The sequence below is a fragment of the Cynocephalus volans genome, chromosome 9 (assembly GCF_027409185.1).
Source record: "Cynocephalus volans isolate mCynVol1 chromosome 9, mCynVol1.pri, whole genome shotgun sequence".
NCBI classification, from domain to species: Eukaryota; Metazoa; Chordata; class Mammalia; order Dermoptera; family Cynocephalidae; genus Cynocephalus; species Cynocephalus volans.
This window is the reverse complement of record NC_084468.1, coordinates 43011507-43023948: the sequence shown is the minus strand read 5'-3', so window position 1 is coordinate 43023948 and position 12442 is coordinate 43011507. Positions and strand designations below refer to the sequence as shown.

Here is a 12442-nt window from a genome sequence, read left to right as displayed (position 1 = left end):
GGGCTGGAGGCGAAGGGAATGGGTAGTTATTGTTTAACAGGTATGAAGTGTCAGTTTGAGATGAAAAAGGTCTGGAGATGATGGTGGTGATGGCTGCACAATGAATGTACTTAATGCCACTAAACAGTACAGTTAAAAATAGTTAACATGGTAACCTTTATGTTGTTTAGATATATATACACACAAATATAATATATATATTTTTTATCCCTCTCTCCCCCTACCCAGTGGCAGGGGAAGAGGGCCCTGGCACGGACAAGAAGGACTGCCGTATGTGTAGTGTTTATACTTTAATTTAATAAAATATTTTAAAAATGGATCAAAGACTTAAATTTAAGAGCTAAAATTATAAAACTCTCAGTAGAAAAAATAGCAGTAAATTTTCATGATCTTGGATTAGGCATTAGATATGACACCAAAAGCACAAGCAACAAAAGAAAAAATAGATAAATTGGGCTTCACACCATTAAAATCTCTGTGCTTCAAAGAATTCTATCAAGGAAGTAAAAAGGCAACACAGGACAGAAGAAAACATTTGCAAATTATATCTCATAAGGGATTAACATCCAGAATATATTTTTAAAACTCTTACAACTTAACAATATAAAGACAACGCAATTAGAAAATGGGCAAAGGGTCTGAATGGACATTTATCCAAAAAATATACACAAATGGCCAATAAAGTTTCCGTAGTGTAGTGGTTATCGAATTCACCTCACAAATGGCATACGTACATGAAAAGATGTTCAATATCATTAGTCATTAGGGAAATGCAAATTAGAAGCAAAATGATATTACTAGGATGGCGATAATAAAAAAGACAATAACAAGTGTTGACAAAGATGTGGAAAAATGAGAATGCTCATACTCTGCTTGTGGGAATGTAAAATAATGCAGCCACTGTGGAAACTAGTATGGCAGTTTCTCAAAAAGTTAAACACAGAGCTGCCATTTGGAGTAATAACACTCCTAGGCATACATTCAAGAAAAATGAAAATATATGTCCATACAAAAACTTGTAAATAACTAACTGTACATAGCAGCATTATCCATAACAGCCAAAAGGTGGAAACAACCCAAATACCCATCAACTGATGAATGAATAAACAAAATGTGGTAAATCCATACAACGGAATATTGTTCAGACATATAAAGGAATAAAAAAATAAAGGGAATGTTCTGATACAGGCTACAACATGGATAAATCTTGAAATCATTCTGCTAAATGAAAGAAGACAAACACGAAAAGCCACGTATTATTTCCTTTACATGAAATGACCAGAATAAGCAATTCCATAGACACAGAAAGCAGATAAATGTGGTGCCAATCATAATCCCAAAAGATGTAATCCCAAATGCCCTAATCCCTAATGTTGAAATCCCAAAAGATCAAAATCCCTCTAAAGTCTAAAGTCCCCCCAAAATCACAATCCCAAAAGATCAAAATCCTGAAAATATAATCCTGGACGAATAATTTTAAAATTCTTTAAAAGTTACTTATTTACACATTTAAAAGGGATTTATTTGGGCTGGCCAGTAAGCTCAGTTGGTTAGAGTATAGTGTCCATAACACCAAGGTCCAGAGTTTGATCCCTGTTACTGGCCAATTGCCAACAAAACAGGGGGATTTATCTGAGAAACATATAAAAACATAACAGAACACCTCATAGGCGACTTGACAAAATAAAATAGGCAATAATAACATATTTCTCAAGCATAAACACAACAAAGGTGTACTAACAACAGTCACACAAATTTAACAGTTATGAACAGCAAACCATATTCATAAAGAAATAGGTCAAAAAGCAAAATGTATAAAAGGCGTGACAATATGGTTGGTAACTATGTGCACCCAGCTTTATAACTGCAGTCATCTGAAATACCCTGATAGACAACCTAAGTCTTTTGATGAAATCTAACAATAACCATGATGGGTCACCACCACACATGCAGTTACCCAAAGAGCCGAGGTCTTGAGACCACCTTTTGCAAATGCAGGTATACAAAAAGGACATCTCTTCATTTACTGAGGAAGTTTCAATGTTTATGTACGTACGCACAATGCTTACACAAATCAACGTTGTGATAATGCACTTTCATGGAGTCAAATTTGAAAGAAAAAAAGGCATAAAACAAATTAGAACTCTCTAAATCTCTTACTCAATGTATTAGAAATGATGCAAAGATGAAATACATAGCATAGCAAATTGTAAAAAATAATGCTGACAATTTAAAATAGTGGAAAAAAACTAAAAAAAAGAAAAAAGAAAAAGAAAATGTGACATACAAAAAAGTGTATTACAAGGATAGATAATGGGCAATTGCACAAAGGTAGTACATAAGACCTGGCAAACTTCACAAACATTAACTATATTTTTAAGTCTATTTCAGATTTTTGATCTTTTGGAATTGTGATTTTTGGGATTTTAGACTTTAAGGATTTTGAGCTTTGAGTATTTCAACATTTGGGATTATGGCACTTGGGATTGTGTCTTTTGGGATTACAATCCAAACCCATTGAGCATTTAGCTCAAGCAAGGTATACTCACCATACTCTGTCCAGTCAAGTATCATCTAAAATGCTAAGCACAGTTCTGGGTACTATGTCTAATGACAATGAGCAACTAGAGTCAATTAAGACAAAAATGACCATGGCTGAAGGATAAGAGTTACATTATCTAAGAATGATTAAATAAACTGGAATTATTTACTCTGCAGAAGAGAAGAGAATGTACAGAATGTGTTGTGGGAGAAGGGGTCAACAGGGACACGATAGCAGTCTTCAAATATTTGAAGGGGCCACTCATGTAAAAAAAGGTGTTATACTTGGAAAAAGCAAAATATAGTGGGAACAGCAAAGGCTTTGATGTATAAAGACCTAAATTCAAATCCTGACTCCATCACTTACTGCGTTATTTGATGCTCGGAGAGAGATAAAGTTTCCTTAGCTAGAAAATGATACCTACCTCATAAATGTGTAAAAATTAAATGTAATTAAATGCAAAATGTTTATCAGCTGCCTGGCATAGTCTGACGCACTATGATGCACAATAATGTCAGTTCTGTTCCCTAAACTTTTCTGAGTTATTCTAGAACAGTGTTTCTCAAACAGAGTCGCAACCCATTAATAGGTCACAAAATCAGCTTAGTGGGTAATAACTCGTTTTTTTCTAACTGCAATAGAACAGCATAGAAAATATTATAGCATACCACTCATAGTAAAAGTAATCATTGTTTTGTGAAACTTTCATTTCAGTTATTCACATACATGTGTGTACTAGGCTATAATGTAAAATGTATTTCTTATCATGAAGCTAGGTTCCCCACCCCCCAAAAAAGTGTAAATGTCAGTGCTGTAGAGTACTTTTTTCTAAGTGTGTTCTTTAAGATACTAGTTCCTTGGGAGCTCAATTAAGTTTAGGAAACAAACCATACCCCTTAGAGATTTACTATATTCAGTATCCATTAGGCTCTCAAAGAATTCCAGCATTAAGGAACCTATCTTTTGTTGAATCCAGGTTTTTCCCACATTTTTTGACCCCAGAATACACTATTATTTTTTCACATAATACTTTATGATACCATCAGGACTAGCATTTTGTACGTACAGCTGGGGAAGAACATTCCTCTAGATGAAAAAGAAGGTACAATGGGTAGAAGTTGCAGAAGGTAGATTTTTCACTTGCTAAGAAAGAAAAAACTCTTGACTCTAGGAATCTTCCTGCCACTGACACACACTTCCTCCGAATTATACCCCAAATACATACCTGAAAGCATTTAAAATATGATTTATTCAAACTTCAATTTACACAAGTCTTTTCAGAAAAAGCGTAGCATATCTATAATATCAAGATATGAAGTCAGGATCAAAGCAGTAAGAAGGAATCATCTGGTCAAAAGAAACTCCTGGCATAGTATCTAAGATGACTTACTTTACCTTTACAAACTCTATGCTCAGAAACCAAAGCAGCCAAAGACTTAATCAGCTTCTCCAAGCGGAGTCAATGTGTTCTAATAATACATAATCTAAAATAGGCTGATGAGTGCAACTAATCCTCATTATTCCGAGCACCATTATCATCATCACTCAGAAGAGGCACGTGATAGTATTTAGATGATTCCGGGTTCTTTTAAAGTGCACACATACCCAGGATTCCTCTGGGAAAATGAGATTTCACACTTATATGAAAAACTGTCACTACTACAGTCAGTTCTAATAGTATTTGGTATCGCCTGGCAATAAAATAAAGGCTTGACATCATATATTCGCTTACAAATACCCCTAATTCTGCTCTTGTAGTTGTCAGAGCATAAAATGCCCTTCCCACTCTTTCCCCACCTATAAATTCCAAAGCCACCTCCTCCTAAAAGTTTGTCCCAACTACTTTGGACTACTATTTTCTTTCCAGTTTCTGAGCACTGTCAGTACTTTTTGTTCTATACATTGCTGTTTGGGCAATACATTTCGGCAATACACTGAGTGCATCTTAGGTTATTTAACTGCATAAAACCTAGCTCTCAACAAGATTGTAACTGCCTTAGGAACAGTGATCAACGCTTAAGAATCTTCAGAATCTCCCACTACGTCATGTAAGAGCTCACAAAATATTTCTTGATTTAAATAACTAGGCTTAAGAGTAATAGCAGCTAGTCTTGGAGAGTTTACAATATGCCACACCCAGTGCTAAAAGCGTACCTGAATTATCTCACTTAATCTTCACAACTCTACAGAGTTAAGAACTATTATTTTCTCCATCAAATAGGGGAAGAAAGTGAAGCTCAGAGTAACCTGCCCAAGGTCATATAGCTAGTAAGTGGCAAAGCCAGGGCCTGAATCCAGGTAAAGTTCTTAACTACCTCAGAATAATGCAAAGTTCCAGCCCTACAATACCAGAGTTTCCGAAGGATTTCGAGTTCACAAAATTAGAAGCTTCAATTTCAACAGAGTAGAGACATTATAGCTAAAAGTTAAAACTTTAAAAAGGATGAATTAAGAGAAAGACAATTTTCCACAGACATCTTTATTAGGTCGCAATAAAACATGAGGGAAAAAGTCTCCCATGTCCTTTCCATTTATGAAAGTTATATTAAGGCGTGGGTCACAATTCCATCAAGAAGGGGCTTAGGGCAATCCGGCTTTTAGATTTTTAAATAGGGCTCTTTTTCTCTGCTCCTAGGATGACATGGAAATGTGAGGTGGAATGTGATAACTGTCACTTCACAGCTTCGAAAAATGCCAGACCCAATTCTTGTTTAAAAAATAAGAGCCAGCGTTCTTCTCCCACCCTTGCCTCTTTACACAAAGCAGCACCATTCTCTGCCCTCTTCACACAAAGCAAGCTTTACCCCACTTCCCAAAGGGGAGTGCTGATTCACACGGTCTCACCATCCCCGCCAGAAATATATCCATCTCACGCTGGCCCAAAACACTGACCGCTGCACAGACGCAGACGACTCTGGTCTGCCCCCTCGCACGCAGCGATACTTCATCAAGCAGACCCCTCCCCGACATCCAAAATGCCCAGGCCACCATCCGAAAGCCGTATTTCACACAAAGCAGGATCCCTGCCTACAAAGCAGTTTCCCACCTCCGACTCCCCCCCGCCCCCCACAGCAAGCAACCCTTCTCAAGCCGTGCCAACCCACAGACCCCAACGGGGTCCAGCACCCAAGAGGGTCCACAAGCCAGAGAACTAGCTATGTGTCCCTTTCCTTGGGCACTCCAGCTGTCCTTTCCGCAGCCAAACCACGAAAACCACGAGTCCCCGCCAGAATAGACCCCGCTACACAAAGCGGGGCGTCCCACCAGGGGCCCCTCGGAAGACGCTCTCCGCTCCCGGGCCCGTCTCTGCCCAGCCCGGGCCGGCGCTCCAGGCTCACCAGCTCTCCTCCTCCTCCTCCCAGCCTGACAGGCGCTCCAGCTCGTCGGGCCGCAGCGGCTCCACCTCGTCCAGCAAGCCGCCCTCGCCCGCCGCCAGCAAAGAGGTGGCGTCCCGCAGCTCCTCGCTACTCGTCCGCCTCGGGCCCGACCCGGCCCCGCTGCCCGACTTGGTGCTGAGGCCCAAGGGGAAGCCCCGCGGGGACGCCGTGCCGGAGGAGGGAGTGGACCCGCCGGCCCGAATCGGACTGCCGGGTCCGAGGGGGCCTGCGCCCTGCACCGCCCCCGAGCGGCTCCTCAGCTGTTCGTTCTGCTTCTCCAGCTTCTTCACCAGCTCCTGCAGCTTCCGCACCTCCTGGTCCGCGTTCACGTTGGAGTTAACGTCCTCCATCCCGGCCCCGTCGCCTTCGCTACCCGCTCGCACTCACAGCGACAGGGAACGAGCCGGAGGAAAGAGGCGTCGCCGTCGCCACCGCCGCCGCCGCCGCTCACTCTAGCCGAGGCGCCGGCATATAGTAGAGCCAGGCCCCACCGCCAAGGTCTCCCCAGCTCGGGTTCCCAAGCGCCGCTGGCCCCAGCCGAGCCGCCTCATCTGCGCCGGCTCCCGGATTGGGGGAGGCGGCGCCAATATCCGGCCTCTGCCGCCATCTTCCCTCCGTCCCTCCGCCCCCCGCAGCCCTGCCCAGTCGGTGACCTCAGAGCGTCGGGGCGGACACGGGTGCCGCCTGGCTCTGAGAAGTCCCCGCGCCGAGCTCGCGGCGGGGCGGGGCCATGGGCGGGGCCGGAGAAGCGGGGGCGGTTGCCCGGGGGGCCGTGAGCGCTAGGGGCGGGGCTTGTACCGGAAGGGGTGTGTCTGGAGCCAGGGCGGAGATGGGACGCTGCCCCGCAGGCTGGGGAGGGCGACTGCGGCCGCTCACCGACACCGGAGCTGAGAAGATGGGCTCGCGGCGGGCGGGGCCGAAGTGGTGAAGCGGACTCTCGCCCAGCCCCGCGTGTTGGTCATGGATGCAAGGCGTGTAGTGTGTACTCCACCCCCAAACACGTCGCGTGCCACCGCGGGCTGATCATTATCTCTGCACCGGGCCGGGCTCTCGGGTGGGCCCTCAGCCGGGCCGCGGGGAGAGACAGTTTACTTCGTGTGTTTGTTCAACACGTATTTAGTCGATGCTACTCGAAAGAGGAGATTGTCAGGGCTGGCAGGAGCCTAAGAGACCGAAAATGAAAAACCCGAATCCCGAAAGGTTAAGAGAGTTCTAAGGTCAAAATAATAACCGTATTTTTTGAGTGCTTACTACGGGCCAGACACTGTGTTAAGCACTTTTAAAGGCATTATCTTATCTGTTAAGACATTTTTCCCGAATTGCATTTTAGAGCACACTGGCACGGAAGCGGGGCATAGAAAACCGTTCCTCTCTCGTCTCTCTCGGTTACTTGATGCACCCTCTGCTCTTCGGATCGTTTTATTCGGAAAAACTTTTTCATAGTGTCTTGACTTTTTTAAAAGTTATGTATTAAGTGTATTTCAGAAACATATTAACAGGATACTGAAGAATGCCGAGAGATGTATGAATGTAAAAGATCTGCCTTCGATGGTACCCATTTGTAATGTCTGCTAATAGCCGCAAAACCAAACAAAACTTAAATGCTTTGTTTTGATCACTTCATTGCCCTTCATATGTCAATTGTGAACTACTTGGCTTGTGTTTGCAGCTTTCTTCCAATTGCTTCCTACACTCTCAGCTAACAGTGATCCAGTCTTATTACATGCGGGTGTGGACTCACATGACTTAACTTGCTCCTACCCTGTAGCCTTTATGTGCTGTATTTTCCTTATCTAGACTATCCTACCTGTCAAATCTGATTTCTTAAAATCCATGCTCACCTATTCAGTGATAATTCTTTTGTGGAATTCCCGACAATTCCACAAACGTCTAGTATTTTCTGCTTACTCTAGCATTACCTGATCAATAGTTCTCAACGGATGTTTGCACTCTTTAAAAAATTGCATTTTCTCCTTAAAATTTTTTCATTTGTCTGTATACTTAATTAAAAGGGATCATTCATTTTTGCATAGCATGTCTAGTACAGTGTCTGACACAGTGGACATTCAATACTTGGTTTGTTGAAAGCAGAATGTAAGTCATGGACCAGGTAGATGTTTATTCATAGTAGAAACCACATTCAGTGTGTTAAAAGTTTGCTGGCTAACTATTAGTAGAGTATTTTCCTAGCTACGCAGACCTGATCAAAGGATATCTTTGTTTGCTAAAATACAATAACTGAGAAGTAATATATTATCTATATAATGCACATATAAATATCATTGCTGTTTCTGACACGTCTGAACTTGTTGCCTGAGAGTTAAACATCATGACTACTTCACATATTGCAGTTTTCATTTGGATTTAATGGTTTGTGAAATAGATTCCAACTAGCCAATTTCTAGAAGTAGGAGCCTTCAAATATACTCCTTGAAAGAATAGTTCACTTGAATTTATGAAGTTATCACTAATGTTCTGTGGGGCAAGAAGAGCTTGGTGTAATGTGGAACAATGAATCGAAAATCAGAAAGCATGATGGCAAGTTCCAGCAATACAATAAATGCGGTGCTTGACCCTAACCTTTGGTTCCTTAATCTGTGGTCCTTTCTTCAGAATACGCGAGTTGGGTGATATCCGATATCTCATCCAGTACCAAAAAGTTAAGGATTCTGATGAATCCTCATCGTTGGAAAACATATGAAAATATGCTTATTAGATATATATATATGGAAGTACATAGTAGATATATTGGGAATTTTTTTAATCCAGTTGCCTTACTCTTTATCTTAATTTTTTTCAAGCAATAAATATTGAATGTCTACTATTTGGCAGGCGTTGTTCTAGGCACTTGGGTGTTTAATATGCTTACGTCCAAAACTGAATTTTTGATTCATACACACACACTCTCTTCAATCTGCTTGTCCAGTAGTCTTCACCATTCCAGTAAATTGTAGCTCTTTTTTCCAGATGCTCAGGCCAAAAACCTTAGGATAATTCCTACTCCTCACCTTCCTTTACTCACTAAATCCAATCCTTGAGCAGGTCATGCTAGCTCTACATTCAAAATATGTCTGAATACTTCTCAGCACCTCCAGCGCTACAACTCTAGTTCAAATTGCCATCCTCTCTTGTCTAGATTACCGTGGTACTCTCTTTTTATTTTATTTTATTTTGTCGATATACATTGTGGCTGATTATTGTTCCCCATCACCAAAACCTCCCTCCTTCCCCCCCTCCGCCCCTCCCCCGCAACAATGTCCTTTCTGTTTGCTTGTCGTATCAACTTCAAGTAATTGTGGTTGTTATATCTTCTTCCCCCCACCCTGGTTTTATTTGTGTGTGTGTGTGTGTGTGTGTGAATTTATATATTAATTTTTAGCTCCCACCAATAATTGAGAACATGTGGTATTTCTCTTTCTGTGCCTGACTTGTTTCCCTTAATATAATTCTCTCAAGGTCCATCCATGTTGTTGCAAATGGCAGTATTTCATTCGTTTTTATAGCTGAGTAGTATTCCATTGTGTAGATGTACCACATTTTCCGTGTCCACTCATCTGATGATGGACATTTGGGCTGGTTCCAACTCTTGGCTATTGTAAAGAGTGCTGTGATGAACATTGGGGAACAGATATACCTTCGACTTGATGATTTCCATTCCTCTGGGTATATTCCCAACAGTGGGATAGCTGGGTCGTATTGTAGATCTATCTGCAATTGTTTGGGGAACCTCCATACCATTTTCCATAGAGGCTACACCATTTTGCAGTCCCACCAACAATGTATGAGAGTTCCTTTTTCTCTGCAACCTCACCGGCATTTATCGTTCAGAGTCTTTTGGATTTTAGCCATCCTAACTGGGGTTAGATGGTATCTCAGTGTGGTTTTGATTTGCATTTCCCGGATGCTGAGTGATGTTGAGCATTTTTTCATATGTCTGTTGGCCATTTGTATATCTTCCTTAGAGAAATGCCTACTTAGCTCTTTTGCCCATTTTTTAATTGGGTTGCTTGTTTTCTTCTTGTACAGTTGTTTGAGTTCCTTATATATTCTGGATATTAATCCTTTGTCAGATGTATATTTTGCAAATATTTTCTCCCACTCTGTTGGTTGTCTTTTAACTCTGTTAATTGTTTCTTTTGCTGTGCAGAAGCTCTTTAGTTTGATATAATCCCATTTGTTTATTTTTCCTTTGGTTGCCCGTGCTTTTGGGGTCATATTCATGAAGTCTGTATCCAGTCCTATTTCCTGAAGTGTTTCTCCTATGTTTTCTTTAAGAAGTTTTATTGTTTCAGGGTGTATATTTAAATCCTTAATCCATTTTGAGTTGATTTTAGTATACAGTGAGAGGTATGGATCTAGTTTCATTCTCCTGCATATGGATATCCAGTTATCCCAGCACCATTTGCTGAAGAGGCAGTCCCTTCCCCAGTGAATAGGCTTGGTGCCTTTGTCAAAGATCAGATGGCAGTAAGTGTGTGGGTTGATTTCTGGATTCTCTGTTCTAATCCATTGGTCAGTGTGTCTGTTTTTATGCCAGTACCATACTGTTTTGGTTATTATAGCTTTGTAGTATAGCTTAAAGTCAGGTAGTGTTATGCCTCCAGCTTTATTTTTTTTGCTCAGCATTGCTTTGGCTATGCGTGGTCTTTTATTGTTCCATATAAATGTCTGGATAGTTTTTTCCATTTCTGAGAAAAATGTCTTTGGAATTTTGATGGGGATTGCATTGAATTTGTATATCACTTTGGGTAGTATGGACATTTTCACTATGTTGATTCTTCCAATCCAAGAGCACGGGATATCTTTCCATCTTCTTGTATCCTCTCTAATTTCTCTCAGCAGTGGTTTGTAGTTCTCATTATAGAGATTTTTCACCTCCTTGGTTAACTCAATTCCTAAGTATTTTATTTTTTTGGTGGCTATTGTAAATGGGCAGGCTTTCTTGATTTCTCATTCTGCATGTTCACTATTGGAGAAAAGAAATGCTACTGATTTTTGTGTGTTGATTTTGTATCCTGCTACTGTGCTGAAATCATTTATCAATTCCAAGAGTTTTTTTGTAGAGGTTTTAGGCTGTTCGATATATAGGATCATGTCACCTGCAAACAGGGACAGTTTGACTTCATCTTTTCCAATCTGGATGCCCTTTATTTCCTTCTCTTCTCTGATTGCTCAGGCTAGTACTTCCAACACTATGTTGAATAGGAGTGGTGAGAGTGGGCATCCTTGTCTAGTTCCTGTTCTTAAAGGAAAAGCTTTCAGCTTTAGCCCATTCAGGATGATATTGGCAGTGGGTTTGGCATATATGGCTTTAATTATGTTGAGATACTTTCCCTCTATACCTAACTTATAGAGGGTCTTTGTCATGAATGAGTGCTGAACTTTATCAAATGCTTTTTCAGCATCTATAGAGATGATCATATGGTCCTTGTGTTTGATTTTATTAATATGGTGTATCACATTTATTGATTTGCGTATGTTGAACCAACCTTGCATCCCTGGGATGAATCCCATTTGATCGTGATGAATAATTTTACATACATGTTGTTGTATTCTGTTTGCTAGTATTTTAGTGAGGATTTTTGCATCTATATTCATCAAAGATATCGGCCTGTAGTTTTCTTTTTTGGTTATATCTTTACCTGGTTTTGGTATCAGGATGATGTTTGCTTCATAGAATGAGTTTGGGAGATTTGCGTCCGTTTCAATCTTTTGGAATAGTTTGTAAAGAATCGGTGTCAATTTCTCTTTGAATGTTTGGTAAAATTCTGCTGTGAATCCATCTGGTCCTGGGCTTTTCTTTGTTGGGAGCCTTCTGATAACAGCTTCAATCTCCTTTATTGTTATTGGTCTGTTCAAATTCTCTACGTCTTCATGGTTCAGTTTTGGGAGCTTGTGTGTGTCCAGAAATTTATCCATTTCCTCCAGATTTTCAAATTTGTTGGCGTATAGTTGTTTATAGTAGTCTCAAATGATTCCTTGTATTTCAGATGAATCAGTTGTTATATCGCCTTTTTCATTTCTAATTTTTGTTATTTGAGTCTTCTCTCTTCTTTTTTTTGTTAGCCATGCTAATGGTTTGTCAATTTTATTTATCTTTTCAAAAAACCAACTTTTTGATTCGTTGATCTTTTGAATTGTTTTTTGGGTTTCAATTTCATTCAGTTCTGCTCTGATCTTAATGATTTCTTTCCGTCTGCTAACTTTAGGTTTGGATTGTTCTTGTTTTTCTAGTTCTTTAAGGTGAAGTGTTAGTTTGTTCACTTGCCATCTTTCCATTCTTCTGAGGTGAGCATTTAATGCAATAAATTTCCCCCTTAATACTGCTTTTGCAGTATCCCACAGGTTTTGGTATGATGTATCATTATTTTCATTAGTTTCAATAAATTTTTTGATTTCCTGCTTGATTTCTTCTTGGACCCATATGTCATAAAGTAGAATGCTGTTTAATTTCCATGTGTTTGTATAGTTTCCAGAGTTTCGTTCGTTGTTAATTTCTAGTTTTAATCCATTGTGGTCTGAG

At 40.5% G+C, this 12442-nt stretch overlaps 1 protein-coding gene across 2 annotated transcripts in view; it reads right to left on the bottom strand.

The window, feature by feature from the left end:
• SLAIN2 (SLAIN motif family member 2) overlaps positions 1-6555 on the bottom strand; it is a 68591-nt gene extending 62036 nt beyond the window's left edge. For both annotated transcript variants that reach the window (XM_063108234.1, XM_063108235.1), the window contains exon 1: positions 5881-6555. In XM_063108234.1, coding sequence (XP_062964304.1) covers positions 5881-6269 — 389 coding nt within the window. In that variant the 5' untranslated portion in view covers positions 6270-6555. The remainder of the gene's footprint in view (positions 1-5880) is intronic.
• Positions 6556-12442: the final 5887 nt, after the last annotated feature.